This window comes from Glandiceps talaboti, chromosome 15 (genome assembly GCF_964340395.1).
Source record: "Glandiceps talaboti chromosome 15, keGlaTala1.1, whole genome shotgun sequence".
NCBI lineage: Eukaryota > Metazoa > Hemichordata > Enteropneusta > Spengelidae > Glandiceps > Glandiceps talaboti.
The window spans coordinates 11,815,380-11,840,783 of record NC_135563.1 but is presented as its reverse complement, the minus strand read 5'-3'; the positions used below and the strand labels follow the sequence as shown (position 1 = coordinate 11,840,783).

At 35.3% G+C, this 25,404-nt stretch overlaps 1 protein-coding gene across 2 annotated transcripts in view; it reads right to left on the bottom strand.

The window, feature by feature from the left end:
• Positions 1-249: 249 nt before the first annotated feature.
• Positions 250-25,404, bottom strand: part of LOC144446661 (neuronal acetylcholine receptor subunit alpha-10-like) — an 86,247-nt gene continuing 61,092 nt past the window's right edge. For both annotated transcript variants that reach the window (XM_078136477.1, XM_078136476.1), the window contains exons 3-8: positions 12,485-12,624; positions 9,198-9,242; positions 6,940-7,049; positions 4,550-4,752; positions 3,817-4,143; positions 250-2,501 (exon numbers count right to left, since the gene is read on the bottom strand). In XM_078136477.1, coding sequence (XP_077992603.1) covers positions 1,924-2,501; positions 3,817-4,143; positions 4,550-4,752; positions 6,940-7,049; positions 9,198-9,242; positions 12,485-12,624 — 1,403 coding nt within the window. In that variant the 3' untranslated portion in view covers positions 250-1,923. The remainder of the gene's footprint in view (positions 2,502-3,816; positions 4,144-4,549; positions 4,753-6,939; positions 7,050-9,197; positions 9,243-12,484; positions 12,625-25,404) is intronic.

Below are 25,404 nucleotides of genomic sequence, written 5' to 3'. Positions count from 1 at the left end.
AATTTTTTAATTAAGCCATTTGAGAATCAAAAATGGCCGCCGAATCACAATGTTTTAAAACTCAACAGGAAAATAATGGATCTTAGAAATGTCTTGGAAATAAAAGATGAGGAACAACCATATTGGTTTCTTTTTTATATCAAAAGGATACAGGATATATATATATATATATATATATATATATATATATATATATATATATATATATATGGCAAAGTTTGAAGATGTTTCAATAACTTTGGTTGCCAGGGAAATTGATGCTGATGCGCATTCAACATTAATCGGGATATAAACGAATTGTTTCTCACACTATTTTATGACTACGACCGCGATATGTGCCCTCGTAAAGTACTGAATGTTCATTTCCATCATAAGTTAGGTATCTTACACATTGAGGTCTCCGTGAACTTTTATTTTTCTTTCTTTATTTTTTTCTTTCTTTCAAGTTCATCACAGAAATAAAGTTTTTTTGGTGACATAGTAGAATATATAATTCGATAACTTAGGGAGACTTGTTACGTCACTACCTTTACATCTATTCACGTCAACGTATGGAAAATACATGGCCGCAACAACATGACTAATATCGCTTTTATTTTATATCATATATCATATTTAAGAACATGTGCCTTTATTATTGATATATTACGGTTTAGAATATCTGGATATTATTTATGTTTGTAGTAAGAATATCTGCTATTAGCCCTAAACTCTATCATGGATATCTGACTTGATTCTCAGCTTTGTATAAGTTGATAAACAACAACTTTTTTCGTTTTCATCGATTTATTTGAGAAAGGCTGACATTGTAGAAAGATCTCATCGCATAAAACTAAGTCAAGTGGGACATCCCGCTACATGTTATGTCCCCTATCAATATAGTTCAATGGTATGAGGAAGCTACAGTCGAACATGGAAGCACGTAGTGACTTCTGGGTAAATAGGACACTGGTATTCCTGACAACTAAAACGGGTTCATTGAGACCAGTCATCAACAGCCCTCTGCGTCCAACCGTTGAGTTTTCTTTCAACGATTCTGCATGTCGAACCTATAAACGATATCTACCAGTAATGAAGCACGGCAGAGTACTTTCAAAGTATGTTTTATATTACATTTAAGATGTTTGTTTCCCGATGATTTAGGTTAAATCCGTCCTTAGTTACAGTGATTTCGGCCTCGCAGAGGCATTTCGACGACGGGCACCAACGTGAAAAACTTAGTTATATACACATGTAACAACAATGACATACAAACAACGCAATATACAATAATTAATATCACTTTACATCGTCCTAGGAAATTAATATCACTTTACATCGTCCCAGGAAAGTTGAATTGACCTAGACAAGTACGCTAGGGCTGCCTACACCCCTTCTGTTATCGTTTATTTCATATACAAGGCGTCTACTTTAGGAAGAGACACGTTTCTACTGTATTAAGTTCGTTCTAAACAATCAGCCTGTTCCTAAAAATCAACAACTTCTATAAGTGTGTTGAGTATACCCAGGAGAACGCAGACGTTACACTGCGACCTCGTGTTACAGTATGTAGCTCTTTCATTTTGCCCAAGTGAGGAATATCTACACTTGTAATTATAATACGTTGTGTATCTGTACATTAAAGCCGAACACATGAAGTCATTTCCATGGTGATTCTGTAACGCCAAAAGTTCGAGACATCGACCAAAGTGGTTAGCTTGGTATTACGTTGAAGTACAAATTTGATATTTAATTATTAACGACTGCCGCAAATAAAATTTAAAAAAAAATACTTGAAAACATTACTTCTATTCTCTCCTATATGCCTTTCGTACTAATGATATAACGATACCGTGGAAATTATTTGAATGTACGAGGTCTTGTTCATTATTTTTCCAGATTGAATGCAATCGCCATGTTATTTGGTCTCTGTCAGCATCAATGTTACCATGGTATCTGACACACGTTTACTAAAACAGAACTGAGTGTTCCGACTACATACACAATTAAACACAGGCGATCTAGAACCCGGGCCAGTCTTTTCCATTCCGTTGTTGCCTTATTTTTGACTTTTTGCTTCTCATGCTGTGAATTCATTGTTCTGAGTTCTCGTAATACCATCCGAAGTAAAAGTGACTGCTCTTGGTCTTCTTTGCTTATATGACGATTATCAACGGAACACGCATTCGGTGGGAATGCATCACCATGAAATATATTCCTCCTGATATGTGGTAGTGGCGAATCTTCACGACTGTGATCCAATACACTGAAGGTAGGACCAACTCCGTGAGAGTTACAGTTCACTTCCATCAAAGGCATAGACTCTGGACTTCTGTCATGTTTGACGTCATCGGGTGCTTTCACACCCAACACCCATGCTAAATACCCGGATATATACTTTTTAGCCCATTTGGGTACCGGGCTACTGTCTCTGTCGGGTCCTCTGAAGTACACATTAACGACCAGTACGTTCATCGCCAAAGATAAAGATACCAAGATCATGGTCGCTGCATAGTATTGGCCTGCAAAATATATAGACAAGGTCAATGTTACATGTATGAGACAATTTGTGGGTTTGATAGTTTAAATAATTACGATTGAAGCCAGCTGACTTGTAAGAAAACATCTCAGTAACATTACTACATTTTATCGTCTGGCTCGACAAAAATCTCACTAAAACTTCTTTTTTTATCATAATTTGAGATGGCATGACCAAAATCTTACCATCATTACTACATATTTACTAATTTTACAGAATGTAAATTGATTGAAATGTAACAAATATCCTTCGAATTTTGTCGTGTCAGACGATACATTGTAGCAATGTTAGAAGATTTTTGTTGAGTCGGGCAACTATTTGTTTCAACTTACACTGGCGTCACTTCTAAAATGCTATCGATTGCAAGGCATGTTATTAGCTACGTTAGCGCCCTCTCAGTCAATCACTTGCAAGGAATACCTTCTTTTTATACGTCGTCTACGTCAAAAGCAGGATGGCAGGCCGTTTGTAACTTTCATAATATTATGCCACACTTTTAACACGTTTTATTAAATCGTAACAGCTCGGTAAACGGATCAATTAACGTCACAATTCCATCAACATAATAAACATACGAGGTCATTATGTCAAATACAATAACTAAGAAAAGGGTGATTCACGATGACGTAAAATCGAAACTTTCAAACGATTAACATGCAATATGCATATGTATTATGTGTTTGTCTGTAGTGATGTAAAACCGGTAAATCGTTAAAGCCTGCATTCAAACGTTCACTTATTAACTTTCGACTAGTCTACAGTACAGAGTAGAAGTCGATTCATTCTTCAACATATGCTAATCGTGTTTTAAACGCAGTAACAAACATATGACGAGAAAGATTATAAAATTATTAAACGTCGTATATTTTCCACTTTGTTTGAACTCTAAAATGCCTCCCATCGAACGTCATCTTGTGTTAAGAATAATACCCTTGGTTCAAATTCATCTGGCTTGATAACTTATTTCATGAAATTAATAATAGTGATTATTATTACTATTATTATTATTATTATTATTGTATTATTATTATTATTATTATTATTATTATTATTATTATTATCATTATTATTATTATTATTATTATTATTATTATTATTATTATTAGTATTATTATTATTATCATCATTGTTATTATTATTATTATTATTATTATTATTATTATTATTATTATTAAATAATTATTTGACACCGCCTACATTCTACAGATAAATATTGTATGATTCTTATTCAATCACACATGCGTATGATATATCGCTACTTCATGTTGCTAGTAGACAATCACCGTGACAATACGTACCAATAATGGGCACCTCGTCAGCTGCCGGCATTACTTCAGCAACAAGTAACAGGAATACGGTAAGCGACAACAACACCGTAACTCCAAGACTAATTTTTCCCTGCGACTCACATGGAAGAAAAAATGTCAGCACTGTCATCAGTGATATCAGCGTACAGGGCATGAGTAAGTTGAACACGTAAAACAAACTCCGACGTTCAAAGTCTATTATATAAGTGACGTCTGTATATGGTATGCCCGGTGAATCTGGATAATATTGAACGTTGTTATTCGCTTCTAGTTCGTTTAAATCCCATTCGCCATTGGTTGTAAAGGTTGACGTATCACCTGACAATAGAAAATTATTTTACATTTTAATATTTCAAAGTGTGTGTCAGAGGTAGCAAACGAATGGCGTATTGTGCGCTGCGTAAAGAAAAGACCTCCACTTTAAACACAATTACTATTTAGATAACATGCCAACACACAGAAACAGAGACATACACACAGTCTATGGTCTGTGTCCTTTAATTTCAGATAATTTCAGGTAAATAAAAAATTAGATTCAAAGAGTAACAAATCGTGTTTCATTGTAGTCCTTGATTCGTCACCTTCTTCAAAATATAGAGCTCTACCCACCTGAAGTGTCAAAGCCCCAACCCCCGGGCCCTTCGCATCCTCATTTTGTTGGGTCCCTTTTTCTCCTCATCTCCCCTCTCATACCCCCCGCATTAAATTTTGATCGTTCCCTTACCTGAGCCGTTGAGGGCCACCTCTGTGCCATCATGCTGCCAGGTTCCAAATTTCATAATACAGCGTTGTCTATCAAAGGGAAAATACCGAGTGTCGATTCGACAATGACCTTGAAAAATAACAGGTGCAGACCAATACACCACGCCACCGCTGTCAACCACTGCTAAGTGCCCAGGCAAGAAACTTTCATACTTGGTGGCAGCGCTGAAGATAAAATGAAAATTCACCTTTACCAGTGTATCAATTTGCACTTCAACAATACTTAGGGACAATAATTTAAAAGTGAAACCTTGAGACAGACAATGTCATAATCTCGAACATAGACTTGGTATAATCGCTGCCTCATGAAACTCCAATATTCTGGTATGAAGTTTGAAAAAAATGTATATATTTTATTTATATCCTGGAAATGTCACTGTTTTTTTCTTGTGTTGAACACTGCATCTATAGACTGAATATTTTATTTCTTAATAAAATTGTTATAGACTAATGCATGGAGAGGAAGCGTTTCAGTGTAATACCATTTGAGTGCAGTCTTTAAAGTGTGTAACTAAAACCAAGTTTAAATGCTTATCAATGAAACAATATGCCAACTTGAAATGACTTTACCCTTAACTCCATATTACATAGCTAAACGAAAACGTGTCTAATAGTTTGATCATGCCGATATGGCCGTCTTCAAGTTCTTTTTATTAATATACACTTACGCGCTACTCATTTTTGTAACAGCATCTGCGTGTAGATACATATGCGTGTAGTTTCTTATCACTATAACTTCATCCCAACTTTACACGTCATAAAACAAGCAGGAAGTTTGAGAGATTACATTGTTTCGTTCGAAAATAGAAATCCCTTGATCTAACTGGTTTAAGTATGGGATGACTTGAAATGTTTTTTTTTCAATTATGGAAACCACGGACCGAGACCAAACCCACACGTGTTCAACACAGTGGCACGTAATATTAACCCTTTGGTGCATATAAATAAAGACTGGTATGCTGGGTTATGCGAATGTCCATTACGTTAAAAAAACGTCGATGGTCATGGTTTCTTGGTCACCATAACACAGAGGAATTAGTTACGCTGACACCATATCTCCACTGCACTTATAAAACCAAAACAATTGACGCCTCATGGCACAAATAAAGCCAATGTATTAGAAAAAATGATTACTTGGATTTCGATGAATTTAAAGTGTATTATCGCTGTCAATCAATCAAGCATAGATATTAATAGGATCAGATCAAATTGAACGTAAATTTGTCATCGGCTAAGGAATCGTGCTGTCTGACCAAAAGGCTATAAGAGTATACATACCGATGGATGGATATATACTATCACTACTACGTAGCATCAACACTGATAAATGTTATCGTCTGGCTCAACAAACCTCTGACCAACACTGCTACATTTTATCGCCTGGCTCAACAAACCTCTGACCAACACTGCTACATTTTATCGCCCGGCTCAACAAACCTCTGACCAACACTGCTACATTTTATCGCCTGGCTCAACAAAAAGCTGATTAACACTACGACATTTTATCGTCTGGCTCAACAAGAATCGGACCAACAGAGATATTTGTTGAGCAAGACGATAACGTATAGCTATAATGGTAAGAGTGTTGTCTTGGTGAGCCAAATGATAAAATGTAGCACTGTTGGTACGATTTTTGTTGAGCTAATAAACGACGTTTTTCTGTCATGTTTTCTTGATTTTAAATGTATTTTGGACAACGATTTGGGTTAGGATTGGGATTTGGGTTATTATATTCTATCTTCACTTCAGTGGTTTTCCAGCAATAATCAAAGATGAAATAACGGCAGGATATTGCTTGTGATAACTATCTATCTTCGATTAAACGTGTCTTATTGCCTCGTAACTCACTGCTGTATTTTATTACATAATATAATTCAAAACATCGTCATCAGACTGAGTGAATATAGCTTGAAAAAAGAGTTCCCAATGACGCTTCTCTGTCATTACGACACAACATTGAACCCTAGACTTTAGGCCTAATAAAAAAACTGTGTGGTTCCGGTTACACTCAATTTTAGAATAGGTGGGGTAGGTAGATATTTTTATTTTATTCTTTATACATATTTTTTTTTCATATGTGAGTGTCCAGTCCAAATGGTCTCTATGTTATGTATTTCTTCTTATCAGATGTACAGCCATTAGAGAGAGTGGAAGAATAGTTTTATATTGTCTTGTTTAGTTGATGTCAGTTTCAATTCCGCGTCCAGTATTTCTGGCGACACTTCACAATTTTCGCGATTTTATTTTATTTTCGAATACGTAAAAAAAAGTTTAGGGTCGGCAGTGAAAATCTAGGTGAGGTCGGGTAACCGTAACCACACAATCTTTTTTTCTAAGCTTTATAATACTAACTTTTGATAAAAATAGACATCAGGTAACCACAATCTTTCTGCGGGGACCTTGAAGTTAGTAATGCCACCATAGGTTTCTTCATCCCAAGTCATGTACTCATCTTTCCAAATCTAAAACATGAGTAAACAGGAGAAGTTACTAGGAGATGAGAGAGTTAGGCAGGCAGTCAACTGAGAACTATATGATAATTTTAGTGATAACACTCACAGCTGCATCACAGATGTTCTCTCTAGATACTTTCATATCCATCTTAGTATATCCCTAAATTATGAGATGTAATTTCCTAAAGAAGTGATTTATGAGATTGCTTTTTAGAAAGAGGTTGATTAGAACAAACTGAAACAAACATCAAATACGGAAAAAAAATAGCCGAGGAATAAATTTGTTGAATACTGATTGCTAAAATGCATTGACATCATCTAAATCTGATCTATATTCATGGCAAGAGGAATGATCGTAAATGTTTATCATTCCCCTATGACACCCTTATTTTCAAATATCAAACGAATGTTGTAAATGTATATGTTTTACAAACGAACTTTAATTATACAGCGAACTCGTACACGCTAAACCATTAATGCAGTGAGCTTAAATGTTACACATAAAACTGATTTTCTGTATCAACTTCAATCATTTTGACATATTTGTTTTCGTTAATGATATCGTTGACCTTAACCCGGAATATGGTTCTGGTAGTCGAATGACTGCAGCTATGTGATTGCTAAAAAGTACCATAAAAGTAATGCGTTGATCAAAATGTCTAGGATATCAGTAAAAAGTAAAGGTTTTATCATATAGCGCTTGAAATGTTAAAGTGGAAATTAATCGAAATGTAAATCGCTACAAACATTATTTGAGTAAAGTGTGCGAGGGCGTGAGACAGGAAACAACATCGAACGCATATCACCAACTAGTATACTAAAGTGATTTTTTTTTCAGACAAATACGACCGCCACTACATCAGAAGTTATAATACCAGCTTCAAGCTAATTTAGGTCTCGAATGTTATGTATGTATATGATTTGTATAAAACCATGCACATGGCACACAAGAAAAGGGTTTATTTGGACTACATACAAGAGTGAGAATGAGCAGAATTTAAGGCAGAAAGCTAAGGAGTAGAACATATTTTGGTCAAAATTGGTTTCACTGTCTCCTAAGTGCTCCGAAAATTCAATCCCCCTCCCACCCCTTCAGATTTTTTACTAAGTTATATTAAACGGTAAGCGATAATTCTTGGCGTTTACTTTAATAAATCAAGACAAATTATATAGGACAGTACAATCAAGTTACTTTGGAACGGTAAATTTGAAACAAATGCGACGATTCGCTCCGTCTACTCCGCACCCTGATCACAATTCGTTTCCAAAGGAACTATATTGTACTGTCCTATTGATTCTTGGAACCATTAACAAGATATTCTCCAAGAGCAATATATTTCATGATCATGACCCTCTTTCAGACCATCTGAATTTCCGAGCCTCTCCTCCTTTCAACCAAATGTTTTCATGCCCTCCCCCTTTTATTTCTTTTATCTCCTACCCTTACCCAAATCTCCTCGTTCCCTAATACCAGAAGAAACATCATCTTATATTGGGTTTAGACACAGGAACGAATGTTCCATTTATTTTATCTTGAGCTACAATGCAAGTAATTGATGTTAACAATAAATGTCGCCACTCTCATTCCGTAAAAATGTTGTATGACCACTAAAATAATTCACACTATGTCCTATACTCTGTGTCACCTTTCCACACGACATCAAACAAATTCAATATTGCCACCTGCCAAATATTGCTCCATTTTGCTGTGTTTCATTGAAGTTGAAGGCCAATGCCAAATCTAATGACATCAGTGAGAGACAGTATCAAAAACCATATATGGGTAAAGAATTGAACCACGGTACTGTGCAATTAGCTAGTATATATTTACATGGCCATCGTTCGTTCAAATTTGACAATGATACAGTAGCAAATCTAACGATTGTGCATACGCTCAATATTGTATGTCACCTTTGCACACCAAGATTGAATGAATTTGTCAGAGATGCAGATGCCAATGGATGGACGCACTGTCGGACGGACGGAACCCAATTAAAGTACTTGTCAAAACGAGAACAAAGTACAAAGTTAAAGAGTGATAAACACGTTTTGGTTAACAGAAAAAGCATATCAATATTCCATAAAAATTAAATATGCATAATCTCATTATTTCTGGTATCGTTAATTATATTAATGTGTAGATTTCGTAATACTTACCAAGGTTAACCAGGCATTGCATGTAAGTTTCTGATGTTTCTCGTCCTATTGTTAAATAATGAAGAGAAGAGATCAGTGGATATTTCGTTCATCTCTCAATTCAATGATACAACCAAGATACGTAACTCGTATGATATTGAAACAAATGGAAATATGTCAAAAGGCATGTAAAGCAGTTAAACATAAAGGTTATTGACCCCTCTAAAGTGAGACATTACTAATCATTCCACATGGAAAGTATGACATTGTCATATTAATTTGCCATCACCATACGGTGATAGTGTCATCTGCAGACAAGGCCAATATCTAATGGCAACACATGCGCAATCCTCTAGAGATATGCCTCTTGATCATCAAACGTAATATCAAGGTTGTTGCTAAGTGAAACCATTTCTGTTCGGCTAAGTTCAAAAACAACACTGAATTATAAAAACGAATAATTTCTCCTAGTTCAAGGCCTGGAAACCAGTAATAGCTAAAAGAGATAACCTATTACCCCAGTGAGATAGAAAAAACAAGCTCAATTACTTCTAATAGCGATATTTCGTGATATATTATCCTATGTTGCCAAAGACTAATGGACGCACGACCAAGAGCACATGGCGGCGCTTACAAATGTTGCGGTGCTGATGTTTTGCCAAAAACGTGGAACTCTCTGCATCGCTTCACCGTCTAGTAAACAAGACTCGCAGATGGAAATTCCCAATGACAATGTCCTACTTCCTACGTGTCAAAGAGTAGTCATGCGTAAATAGTAATATGACTGTTTATGTGTTTTTACCTGAGAATATAATACAAATATGTAATATATATGACCCTCGATAATAACAAACGAGAACACGTGTGGTATGAATGATAAATGATTGAATTATCCACATAAATTGTGCACCATACCACTTCAGGCAATAAAGATAACACATTTTGGATAATGCTCAGTAGCAAATTTACGACCAAAGCTCTATAAATACAAATTTTCATTAATGTATTACCTTTGTTATAGTTTGAAAAGAATATGTGACTATCTATTTGGATACTACACTGAAAACACTATGGAATAGCACCTGTAAATGCTTGAAATATGGTACGGTCACATATTTCATAGATGCAACGGTTAAAAAAACACGCAAAGTAAACGTTTTCTTTGAAAAGGTACAACAGAGTCCTTTATATCCGATTTATCAGTGGCACTTTTCTTTTTAAAGTCTCTATATTCAATGGACATATAATCGATAATAAAACTGAATAGTTGTGAATTAAAACCAATCTCGCATTTCAGAATGATCAAGTCTTCCGTTCGTTGAAGGTTAAAGTAATTAAATGGTGTTTGTATTGTAACGCACTTCAACGGCTAGAATGTCACTTTAATTTCGAATTGTTCATTGGTTTCGACCACTCAATAAAAATATCTTCCAGTAGTGTGCTTTAAGTGAGTGATCTATAGAAGAAGAAAAAATCGGGAATGACGCATATCAAGCTTTTAGAAATCGCCATTAAGGTTAAACTCTTAATGATGGTGATTGTTAGATGAAACGATATGGCCAAACTGAGTGTGTTTGCCAAGCCAGGCTCGAAACTGTTAATCGGTTAAATTTCATTCTTATCATGTTCTAACATGCTGTTAAAGGACAGACGGCGTCACCTTCACCACTGCCTCGTTTCTCCTTTAGCGATTTTATGAAACTTTCTCGTGAGTAGGCTAACTTTGTAAATAGACAGTCGCAAGTGCTCACTGCACTTCAACGCGCACCAAAATAGGTCAGTTGGGGACTGTATGCTCATCAATGGGCAAATGAAACAAATTGTAAGAAAACAGTCCTAACAGGAAGCGAATAAAAACAAGTTTAAAGATTAACAAATTTGGATATTTTTGATGTGTTATGCTTGTATTTGGAGCTTAATCAGCACTGTATATACAATAATATTGAAAGCGTTATTGATATGTGTGCTGTGGATTGAGATAGGCAGGCTACGACAGCTAAAATCGGTAATTAAGCCACTGTCATAAAATAAACCATTAGAATTAATTAGACAACATTTATAGAACCCATAAGCCAAGCTTGCCGACAGCTGTGTCTAATAATTCCTTATAGTCTGGATCTAGGGTAATATGTACATTAAAATATATCGCATGCTCACTGATGAATTGGATTCATTTTTATCGATATTCGACTCAATTTCTTTGAAAGTCAAACTTAATATAGGTATATGGTTGATGTAAAGAGTCCAGAGAAGAGGGCATGTTTTACTTTTGTAAAATTTGTAAAATATATTTGAAATCACTCAGATATCTACTAAAATGTTATGTCTTTTCAATTAAGGTAAGGGAAGTAAGATGAAACCCAGCGACTAGTCTGCAGTTTTGTGTTATGTGATGCAATGTATATGTCTGTAATGTAAATGAAAATTGCACTTTTTGGTTGCACTCAGTGGCTGGATATTGCCTTAATTTACTGCTGTATTCAGGAAGATTATATTTCCGCCTTGCCCACATTTTGATTAAAACTAGCGAATAACACTAAATAGTGTCTCTCTGCTGTATCTTTGCGTTATAGGAATTAGTTGGTGTGGATTTCGTGTAATGTAACGATGCGTTATGCTATTTGGGGTTTTTTCACTAACATTATGTACATGTTGATGTTTTTTGACAGGGGCGACTTACTGCTTCAACCTCATGCTTTTCATCGATGAATGTTACACATTAATTTGAGTTGAGTTAAACTTCAACTTCGAGTAAATTATTGTTAAGTACACCCTCAATCGATCAAATGATGTTTTCAACGCCAGTATTCCAATAAAGGTTTAGTCACTACATAGATTGATACTTTAGTCAACATATGATTTGAAGGGTTTTATGACGGATAGTTACAGCTGTTGTAATGCTTTCCCTTGTTGCGATGTATCATATTAGAAAGTACACTAATCTGTTAGATTTGACGTAATACACATTAAAAAAGTTTACATAACGTTGGGTACATCAGATTTGGCCATCTACAGATATTTGGAAGGAGGGGACAGATTTCTGGAATCAATTTTATATTTCATGGTAATTCGTTAATTTAACCTTTAGCATTTGTTTTGGTACATTTTGTGATTTGGTATCCAAATACTTAGTCTTCCGATGTATGTATATTGTAAAGGGTTGATGTACCAGTAACCATATTGAACACTATTTTCAGCCAAGCTTTGAAGGGCCTAATACTTTGATGCATCTATAACTGCTGGTTCTTCGGTAATATGGAAACTTGTGAGTAAGTTGTGTTGATCCAGGAACATTCACATTCACTTACCATGTCAAGAACGAGGTTCATGAAAAATTTAAACTCAACATGAGTGACGGTAGTAAGGTTCTTCACCGGGCGAATTTCTGTCTTGTAGCCATTGAACAGATCGTCTAATAATCGATACTGGTACTGATTCGCTTCAACAACTGTTGAAAAAAAAATTAAAAAGACATGAAAACCAGTCTTCGTAGAACACCCATATCCCTTCAAATTTTCAAATGTTCTGTTTGTCAGTTGCCCTTACTTGATTTAAAACAAATTGGCCACTCATAAGAGCCAGTAAAATATGCAAGAAATGATTTAATTTTGATAGGCTACACTAAAGGTCAAGGTCATAGGGTCACGGTATATATGAAATTGTGCATGTGATTGTTTGGGGTAGATACTTCAATGGAGTTTCTATGTATGACGAGTTTTGGAGTTATGCATTTAATATAGATTTGTATCCACAAATATGGTCACCATTGTGCCAGATTTAAATGATATCGGATATTGCATGTCTGAGAAAGAACATATTACCGACGGCTGCAGAAATGGACGCACGGACGGACGTAGCGAATTGTAATAGCCCCACACCCTTTACAACTTGTATCTAAAACTCACGTTGATTATTCAGTGTTGACATGCGTGTTGACTTTATCGCTAAATACATGGCTAGATGCCAAGTAGCCATCAGTATAACATGCAATGATGTGATGATGTAATCTCGGCTTAGAGTCTCGTAGACAGTACTGGTAGCTATAGCATATATACTTAAAACTAAAAGTCAAAGTATTCTGGAAATTGTATAGTTATCATTGGGGATAGTCAATGTTATGTAGATGGGCAGATCGCAAAAACTAATTCCACAGATTAAATCTTTACAGTAATATCTACTCAAAGCTTTTCAGATTACAACGATCTCCATAGATGGCGCTATGAATAAGTGGTAAACTGGTAATAGGCATGGAAGATGGCAATCGGTAGCTATTTCTATTTACAAAAGCAATACTCCCGAGGAAAGCAGACTTGTACACAGAGGAAAAAAGATCAATCATAGCAATGCAGTTGATATGATAGTCCTAGCAACTGTCGACGTTTGGGTCGACGGAAACTATAATATATGGACGATCCCCACTTTGTGCCTCCTTCAGAATCCTTAATGTTCATTCTGAGAACCGTAATATTTCAACCTAGTAGTACTGGTATTCCTGAATAATTCGTCTACAGATAAACTTTTTACATTGTTATGTATTGATAATACACATCTTGATTTGGTTTTGATTTTTTAAAAGATGATAATTCAAGTGATCGTCCTTCTGCACATAACGATCAATTTGCGTCATGTAGTACAGAGATGCAACCCTCATTGTGACATACATGAAACATTCATGTTCTGTTTAAGATGATAAATGACCACTCTTATAATTTCATCAGTGAAATCCTTAAAAGTGCATCTTTTCACCCAAGTTAAAAATGTTAGCAATGAAGGAGGCTTTTGGGACTGGAATAACAGTGATAGGAGATAAGATCAACCTAGACCAACCGTGATTTATTGTATTCGATGTCTCCCGTGTTAAAATCATTATGAGATTAATACATGCTCGTAATAAAGATGAAACAATTTGATGCCAAAGTTCGGTTACATAAAGACAGCTGCAGGGTACTCATAATAAATTACATGACTTGCTACTTATAACACTCGCCACCATGCATGACGAGTGGCTGTGCACAGCAACCATTAACCACAAGAATGTACATTATAAATACAGAACTACACGTCTAGTAAACGACCAATGCATGATATAGATAATGATTTTATAAGTAGAACACATTCTACAAAGCTATGGATCAAATGTGTTTCAACACAAAAATATAACATATTTAGCACATGCACAATTATTTAGGTAGCACCGTTAGCTGTTAAGAATGGTGGTGGTGGTGGTGGTGGTGGTGGTGGTGGTTTGGTGATGTTGTGACGGCGGTGGTGGTGGTGGTGGTGGTGGTGGTGGTGGTGGTGGTGGTGGTGGTTGTGGTGGTGGTCAAACTATCAGGAAGACCAATTGATCTATCTACTAGATGTGCGTTCAATATGCTGTAGTTGACACTTAACATTCAAGTACAGTTCACGCATGTATATTAAATTCGAAAATAATTATAGTTTACTAGTTTACATCGGTCGACAGCTGATGAATTCATATCAATAGAACTGTGCTTTCTTTATAAAACTCTGCCTGTCGTCTCATTGCCATGCAGCTGATTAAGCACTGTCTAACTATCGAGAGATTGTCCTAAATCTTTTAGGCTATCTGTCATGTCTATTTAATGACTTTCAATTATGGGCTGTTAATACGCTGCGATCAAAACATCAGTTTGTCATTTACATTAGAAATCTTTGGTAAGCCTACTTAAGCCCTATCAAAAGATGAACAAACAACCTACGCCTAAAATGGAATTCGTTGACATTTGATTTTATATTTCACTAACATGGCTAACTATGTTCAAATATACTGGAGATACATATACAAGTTCTTGTAGATTTTTATGAACTTCATGTTTAGCCACGTCTCAATAGTATGCCCGGTTACTTCGATGGAATGCATTATTGTCGAAGATATTTACTCTATGTTTAAAGGAAAATGCATACAGGTCACTGAACGTCAAGTTATCCAAGTTATCTGACTGGGCTCTTTATGCTGTGTATCTATGAAATGCGATGATTTACACGTCTCATTTAACTCTGTGAAATCATATATATTTAGTATAGAAAGGAGGGGACATAGGCACCACTCTGCTTCTATTTCCCTGAAAGGTTGCTCAGTGTCTGCGTTTTTGTCGGCTTTTATCGCTTTATTAACACGAATGTGTCAAAATTTAGAATCAACAAACTTTCTTTCTCTTTTATTACAACGTTGCATTTTCAAACCGAATAAAACGTTAACCTTACGCTAAAGGAAACTCAAAATATCACCTAACGAGATATGCAAACGACAGAGAGATATATGTAAGGGACATCCATCATAACCGAGCTAACAGAAAATTACTTTCAAACCAGTTAATACTCTGCACTACTTAAAGTAATGCACAAGATGCAAAGTATCTGACTTTGAGTAGGTTCGTAAATACAATATTGTAGAAGGCTTTGGATGGTTAATATTCGAAAATCACCTTCGCGTGGCCTTTCCACTAAATGGATTTTTTCAGTAATCTTGCAATCACACATACAGCGATTTTGGCTGATTAGACATCTTATTCGTTTCTACCTCCTGGTATTACATTATGGAAATAATGAACGAGAAAATTTCACATCGGGTAGTCCTTACTCCCGCCAGCCTACCCACAACGCCGAGACAAAACAATCTTGCTAATGACTTGAAATTTTAGTGAGACATGAAAAAGCCACTGATTGCAAAACAACATTTACCCACTGGGAAATGCTATGTCACTAGTTATAACAAAATAAACCATGCCATGCAGGCCATAATGCCATTTGCTTAGTTCTTCCTATCGGTACGTACACTATGACAATGTACTAGTATCTTGCAAGCAAACCTCGGTTACTAGCTTCCTTTGCACTGCACTATGACACGTACTGTGTCAAGTTGTTGTTGTCAGTCTCCATCAACTGATGGAATCAACAAAAAATAACACCACACATGAGATGACGTATTTACATTAGATCGTATGAGCAGCGAAGGAATGTAGTCATTACACTACCTGCAGACTTTCTTGAGATTGATACATGAGCTTTTAGACAAAGGCACATAATATTTTGGTTGAATAAATCATTTGGTGAATTCGGCCAGTCCCAGTCATGTACAAACAAATGTTCGCGTAAAGATGAACATTCTGACACCCGCCCTTGTGACTTTTGTGAATAGTGCCAAACATATGAATACTTATTTTTACAGCTAACCGCATATTGTATAGCATTCACATAAGTTTGAGTCATTTTACGAGCTATTTGTAAATTAATTTGTAACAAAACAAATGATTGTACTCCAATGACAATGTTTACTGTAGTATAGTTATTATCATGTTTAAGGGTTGTAAGCAAATGTTATTATAGTACATAAATAACATAAAAGAACCTCCTGAAGGATAATTTGGTTTATCGAAATTTATCAATAACTGTAGCATGCAAATCGGTAGCAAGACACTGCAGGTGCTAATTCACCAGTTAACGGTGTACCACAAGCAATATCCCCATACAGTCCTAAATCTTCATTAGAATATGAAACCTTTACCCCAACCCTATAACTTACATTCGTGTAAGTACATGTAACGTGCAGTTTGAGCACATAATTAAAGGGACAGCAGTATGGTTAACTACCCGCAACATTCACGTCTGTTTAAAGATATGTTGCCATTTTTAGTTACTCATTATTATTTTTAAAAAAACAATAAAGACAAACAACCAGCAAAAGTAACGTAGCTGGACATATGTTTTGGATATGAAGTGCTTCTGTAATATACAATCATACATCATCAAAATTGTTATATAATTTATTCTTTCGACAATGTTTTTTTAAAAACAACATAATGTGAATTCCTTTTAAACAATCAGAATTAAAAGTGTGCTTTCAATATTCTATTGTGTCCCTGTAAAATATTGTTTATAGAACGAACGCTGGGAGTAAGGAGATAATTTATCAGTGTCCCGTACAGGGTTCTGACATCTACACGTATTATATGATTGTTTACGAAATTATCAACATAAAATGTGCAAGTCTCTTAAAATAATGTCATTCTATCTGAATTAAAGGGCATGTTTTAGTTTCTATAAGATTAATGTGAGAGCTGTATTACGGTGATTAATTTTACATTTAAGTTGGAAGTTGAAAAAATATATAACTTGAATGACGATGGAGGTCAAACTTCCTGATACTAACTTGTGTTAATGATTGTTCGACAGAAGCTAGGATCTTCATATGCTATGGGGTACGTGTCGCAATAGAGAGAGGCGAATAGTGTGGTAAGATATTGGAGACAACATGCTGGAGCAGGGAACTTGACCTCAGTCCAGGCAGTGTCCATAGTGTACCAATCTAGTCTTTGGGAGTTCTGGATTTCAGCTCTGCCAATTAGATCTAAACACACGAATTAATTAATGCTGGACCTCCACACAAATTCACAGTGGCTGTAGTACTGGGAAATAACCAACGCCTGTAAAAACTATCAAGGTGTGGCAGCGGTGGGATAGTGTCCCATTGAGTCTTAGCCAGTGAGGCTCGGGACCCTTTTCATACCTGACAGTATTTGATCATGTTGATTTTTTAATATTTGCACGGGAATCCTGTTTTAGACATATGACTTTTGAGGGCGCGACGTGTTACCTTTTATGCAAACGGAGTAAGGGGAGGGTCACACTTTAAGCAACAGAGAAGTCTTGATTTCCCTGGCGTACCCTCACATTTGTACTTACTGAAGGCTCCCTAAATATAAATTTCAAAAGTGTCTCTCAAGAGTGTCTCTGAATTGCAAGATATTTGCTTTGCATTCTTAAATTGCATGTGAATGTCAACATTTCTTTCTTTCTTAAGTACCTAGCAAACTTAAATGCTTGTTGGTGTCAACACATGTAGTGAGTTTTTGCACGAGTCCTTTGTGAACTTTCATGTGATACTGATAAAACTTGATAACGTCACAAGAAGGGCTTTCTGAATGTTGATGCCATTATACATGGCGTAGGTTAGCTTACAGAATGTTACATCCACTTTACAGACGATCTGATATTTTGACATCTTTATTAGAAGTTCATTTTACGTAAATTGAGACAATTCACAAGGGTCCGACAAGTCTAAAAATATAGAATATTAATAGTGGCAAATGTACGACGACATTTCAAAAGACAAATATGTTGGTGTAAAGTTACGACGGCTTATACAGTGTTTATTGTCTTAACTCACGATCTTGATTTAATTTATTAGACGAGGTCTTGCAAATTTACATTGCTTTCCAATGTAATAAAATGGAAACCATTGATTCGTGACTATCTTTCCGTCGGGTCTTAAAATTTAATGCTCTTTCGATTTGCTCTGCAATGGAATCTATTATCTGAGCAGCGGTCTTTTATGTTTTTCTTGATGAAATGTTGAGTGTTTTACGTGACTTGTTTTACCCGGCTAGACGTTACACATTCTTTTAGTTTGATTTTCAGCTTCGCTGAATCTGGATGAAACCAATATCTACTCAATCCCTTCCATTACTTACTTGTTATTTCGTCAAAGGCATTCCGATAATCTGAGCCGAAGAAAGCCCTTATGTCAAATTAAGGCAACGGTGTTATCTCTAAGCTGGCAAAAGCTTATTTGAGCCTGCAACAACACTATATTATCAAAAGTAAGTTAATCATGACCACAAATAGGAGATAGACAAACCGCCGAAAGTACATGTATGCACAAAGGCCATGTCTCTAGGTCACAAGTTTTCAGAGTTCCAACTAGCGAACAGCAGTAGAGGTGTGATTTGTGTGTGAGGGTACGAGGTATTAAGAAAATTAAGAACTCTCCTAATATGATTGATGCTACAACCCTAGTCATGGTTTCCATCTATGTTCTGATCAATCAACTGTAAGACACATCACAAAGGGTAGTGTACCTTAGTTCATGCCCAGGAGACTTAATTGAATTTACCACAAGAGAACCTGATTGAACACATAGCGTGGACCTAAATTTCCTTCTAGAACAAGCACAACATTAATATATATATATATATATATATATATATATATATATATATATATATATATATATATATATATATATATATATATATATATATATATATATATATATATATATATATATGCATATATATATGCAGTTATTGACCTGACGGGTGATTATCTTCGTACTTGTTACTTGTTAAAATGACCAAATTCTGACACATTGGGTAAAATTTCATTAAACATATCTTTAGAAATATGTAGTAATTGGGTCGTGCTAATGAATTTAATATTGCTGCTGCTGTTGTTGTCAAAATTGCCGTAAATACAGAAAATTCGATTTCGAGTCATTCTTGTAAACTCGCTCCTTGGCCTTCGCAATTTTACAAGTGTACCAGCGAGAATCACCGGTAGATAAGTAACACAAATATTAACTTTGACATTAAGGATATATGGACGTACAGGTCACATATTCATTATATATATGCCCTTCACCCAATAAACATGTACATCAATGATGTACATATACATATGTATGTCTATATATATATATATAGTTTTGGTAGTTCTGGAACTCTTTCTTGGTTGTAACTCGGAGTTTCACGCATAGTGCGATCATCAATACAATCAGAGTTGTCTGATGATCGCACTATGCGTGAAACTCCGAGTTACAACCAAGAAAGAGTTCCAGAACTACCAAAACTATATATATATATATAATTTGTAATGGAAGCTGCATGGTCTTATAGCGAAACTCAAATCAAATGGTTTTACAAATGCTAACTGACTAGCTTTGACTCTATAAACAGGGTATATGTAAGAAAAGCAATAAAGGATATATTCATTTATCTACTATCTATCTATCTATATATTCATTAATTTAGTTAGTTAGTTAGTTAGTTAGTTAGTTAGTTAGTTTGTTAGTTAGTTAGTTAAAGTTAGTTAGTTAGTTAGTTAGCTAGTTAACGTCATTAGCATTTACATTATTAGGAAATGACAAATGTTAGTAAAGTATACACCAGACAGTACTCATAACTTTAGTACACCGCTCTACCATAATCAATAACACCAAGAAAAAGGCAGAGTAAATGCCACTCCTCATATCGCAAGTTGTCAGTTTTGTAGGAATTCAGGTAACATATCTAAATTCCATGAGCGTATTTGTTCAATGCGTAGTATGCAGGACTTACAATTTATATCGTTAATGCTCATACACAATTTGCTGATTATAATCTTGAAAATGTCATTAGCAAATCTTTAATAGGTATTTTTTAAAGATTAACATTACTTTTCTGAAATACTTTGATCACCATATTATCCTGTCATATTTGTAAAGGTCATATTGAATAATGCACTATTTAGACAGAGAAACTGTTAACTATACATATGATCTAAGAATACGCCCGTCGTAAATGGACAGATAGTCGTTATTGAAGCTTCTATAGCTGTTTCGCTTCAGCTAACGTCCATTCAAGGTAAAGTTACAATTTGAAGATATTGAGCATTTGTACAAAACTGATTTATATATACGTGCACTGGCCTTTTTGATTGTTTTAGAAAGGTTGCTCGATAGAGAAGAGAAGCGTTAGAATCAATCAGAAAAAGGAATCGCTAGGAAATGAAAGTCCGACAAGGTTCTGTATGGTATGAGGGTTGCTTTTTAATAGCATTTAAAATATGACAATCAAAACAGTGAGTAACGTTTACATATATACACTCGGTAAAGTATAAGTGTTGCTATCATTTGTTCATTAGATTCACTGTATATTGCAAAGAAAAAATTCAATAATGGACTTCTCATTGATAAACGGTCTGGTTTCCACACTTTAGTCGTTTTCAGAGTGCGAGCTGCAACATTCAATACCACCAGTCTATATAAACACTAAACAGATTCAGAAGTGCGATCTCTACACTTCACAAACTGGGATGGATGAAATAGGAGAAAGTTTGTTTTACCTAAGGGTACTCTGAGATTATTTCTCCAATGTTCGGTTTGTTTTCAAATCAGCAAAGTTTCAACATTAGCGGTTGGAACATTCACATGTGATGATCACATGGGACATCAGTCACTGGCTGGAGCAACAAACCTTAGTATCACAGCAAGTTAAAGTTTTGAACTTCAGCCACGTGAAAAGGATAAAGAGAAGAAATTCCATTCCAGCAGTTACATTAATGTTATAAGCACAGTAAGACGGACATTATTGTGCAATTATAAAAAAACACTTGAACTAGTACAACACTTTATACTTCCACACACAAAGTTAGTACCATTTGTTCAAATACGTCTGAGGGTTAATAAGATATTTGCTGCCTTCAATATGACTGATTATACAAGGCCAGTTCCATAATCCAAGTAATTTCTATGGACGTCATATGTATTGTACTCCCTAAGGTCACATTATAAGGCTACTACAGAGTTGTACATGTGACAAACAATCCTAAGGAATTGAATTTTCTTTTTTTTATCAAAGACTTTAAGGAAGCATACAATTCGATGGAATAATGAAATTACGAAGTCCCTTTCCTCTGATTAATACTGTTCAGGGTAGAAATACTTAACTACAGTTGCCATGAAAACTGTTCGTTTCAATGGCACTTGGTTGCAAGTCTAAGGATTTATCCTGTCGTCAATATTAAGGTGTATTTGAAGGACTTTGATATACTAAATTTAATTTGATTTTGCATTCACGGGTTTTAATGCTATATTGCAGGCTCTGACCTATGTCTCAATTATCCCTTTGTGAATATGAAGTATTTCGTGATAATGCGTATTAAAAAGGAACAGTAACTGCCTCCTTTTATACTACAAAGCTGCTGCCATTTCACTGTCAACTTAGACTAATACTCGAACTGTATGCATGTCTATGTCGTCGATTGGTTAACTACCTGGACATGATAGTAGCTATTCCAGTATTCCCCGCACGCAAATGTTTGCTTGACGTTGCTCAATTGGAAACTCATCATGCCAAACGAACGTAAAACACATTCATTCGTATCAATTCGCTTTAGATGCAATTATTGATTTTCTTTGATGAAGTAAGCTTTACGTTGTAATGATATTGGGTTATGCCGTCCACACAAATGAACATAGTAGTAGATGTATGCTTATTCTTACGTGGCCGTAAAAATGTCAATAAACAACATGTCGCAATGGATCTCATACATGTATCTGCGAAGAACCCCCCCCCCCCCCCAAAAAAAAGCATTATACAGTGTTTTGATGTTTTTATAAAAACAAACGCAAACACACAAAGAGAACAATTTTCATTAAGATAGTTGACAGGGAATATTGCACGATGTGAAAAACATGTTTAAACATTTATGTGCAATAGTTTAACTTTTCATCTTGTTCTCAGTACCACTCGCATTCGACAATATCACGACCAATATATATACTCATGCAATAAGCCATAGAACTGTCACACAAACTATTTCGTCTGATGATACAACTTCTCATACTTTCACGTCTCACGTATTTTATACCTGATAAATTGGAGGCACAGTTCTACCTTTTTGCACAATACGTTTTCAAACTTTTAATTTTCAAGCCATTTGTGGAAATGAGGACAAATAATGTGATCATCTGGAAAAAAAACGTTGGTGACGAAATACATTCATAGAACATCTCGTGGGAACATATTGCCACTCACTTTTTTGTAATTAACAAATGTCTGAATCGGTAAGTCAAGGTTAGGTGTATTCATTGGTATGATAAACACAGCCAATAGATTATGAATGCTCATCAACGACTACCTATTATCGCTACTTATTATTCAGACCCTAATTCCTTGTTAGGAAAACTTGATGAAGCTCATCAACCCTTATTTATTTGTTTCGGTTGCCTGCATTATACATGATGAAATATCTTCCATAGGTCATTCAATCAGTCTTACAGTGGTAGACAAAATCTATTGAAGTCATTAGTTTGTTCACAGATAAGTATGCAAGGGTAGCAATCTGTCACCTACTTGAGACAGAAAATGTGATCTCAGCGATGGCAAAATCATGACTCGTGACAATCATTAGAAGAAACCGCATAAGGCTTAGCATAAATGATTATCAGAGTCGTCAAGTTTGACTAATTTACGGGAAAAATATCGAAAACACAGAAACGAAGCTGTGTTTGATTGTTTGAAAGATGGTAATGAGGCATGCTATCGAGGTTACACACGTAATTGTCAGCAATAGTTAAAGTGGACGTCAATCGATTCAAATGAATGACATTCGTTACATGTTTCCCATTCGGACTAAATAACGACGAGGTAGTAGTAAAGTGGTCATCATTAAACTGAGGAAAAAAAGTTACTATCTTCCCTTACTTTGAAAGCACAGACTAGTATACGGATGTGAACGAACTTCAGGCCTTCCATTAGTGATAGAGTGGAACTACTAAATTTGCAGGTTGGCAAAAGCGATTTAATAATTCCCGTGAGGTTTGAAAAAGGAGAGGATAAATAGATTCTTGTTAAAACAACATAATTATGATACATTTCAACTGTCAAGAACTATTTCGCCGGTAAACGGTACACATACTAGTATATTCTTGAAATGAAACGACTGTACTGGTCTTCAATCAATTTCTACGAGCTCTGTCTTTCCTACAGTCTTCTAAATAGTTATTCTTGTTAAATCACGTACTGCAGCAGAATCTAAACCTTCTGAAACGACATTTTGATCAGACCCCCTCCCTTTTCTCTGGTCTCAATCAGTGCCAATATAGAGTTCCGTGGAACAGTTTATTTCCCAGGGTTTGATAAATACCATCGCTTATTAAAGAACATACTGCAGCATAATAGCAACCTGCTGTAGTGGCTATCGAACTTTCAAGTTGAATATATATGCATTCTTCATATAACTGCGACCTCTAAATGCTAAGAACGTGTCATGGAACCTACAGTCTAGGTTAAATGAAATGAAATATTTTCTAATAATTTGTCTTCAAAATATCCTTCAAAAAATTATAAATTCGGCTGGTAAGGGCTTAATATTCCAGACATTCAGACACATTGTATATTACTAGTCTATGTATATATGCACTCTCATTATACACTTCAGTAAGTCCTTTGATTACACTTAAATCAATATTTGACGTCAACGTACATATACTTTCTAAACCAGCAGCGTGCCCATGACAGAATATTTTACTGAAATTGAAATTAAAGAATCGATCATCTTCTGAGTATTACTTCGGGTAACTACAGTGCTTTCTTTTCTCACTAACACTCAAACGAGTGTTTCATTAGGCCAAAAACCTAAAAATGTGTGTTTCCAGTAACTCGACCGACCCTAGTATAAGCCTTCGACCCTAAACGTGTTTTTACATTCTAAAAAATAATAGTGAGAAAGAATACACTTGTTTTTGTAGTTCTTTATTACGTCTGTGTTTTTTCTCACGTGACGCCTATGACGATTTACGAGTAATTTTAGTGCATGTAGTTCCCCTGCACGCTCACCAAATTTCTATAATTATTTCTTTCAATTTACACTCATCAAATTATACATCACAGGGGTATTGCGGCGACGTTGGACTACCTCATCGAATATGCGGCTAAGAAATAAGGCGTCTATAAATAGATTACAATGCATATTGCTAACAGTTTTGGCAATAAAGTTTTAATAAGCATAACTGAATTGTATTCCATGATACCTATGTAACAACACCTGTCGTTTGAATAATTAAACTTAATGTCAAATGTAATACTAATTTGTTATATAATAGTTGAATTGATAAATTCATTTCAGAATAATCACGTCTCAGTATGAGTTTTAATTGTTAATTATGTCTGAATGTTGTCTTTATAAAACCTAAGGTTTGAAATTATATTGCTGATAGAAATTAGAGGAACACAAACAAGATTTAAACTCTTTATTTTATATTAATGGGGATGTAAACACTAATTTTAGACTATTTCCGGTCAACTTATTGATTGCAGTTCTTGTGACTTTTTCAGTGTAACACAGTAAACATGAAAGCTTTAGCTGAACGCCATGAACGCTACAAATCCTATTTCAACAAAGAAATATTGCTAATTATGTAAGGTCAGCTCGGAGCTGTCATGTGCACATGTTCAACTGATATATATTGGGGTTTACAGGATATAAATAATCTTTCCTAACCTCTGTATAAGGTCAAATTAAAACGTAAGCGGATTGGCATTGCCGCGCGTGTACTTTCTGTTTTCACATCTTTACATGTTTACTTCAATACGGAAAGAATTATAAATCATTGGTTTCTCGACGTATGTTGTAGTATTCGATACAAAGTTTTAATGGCGTCTTT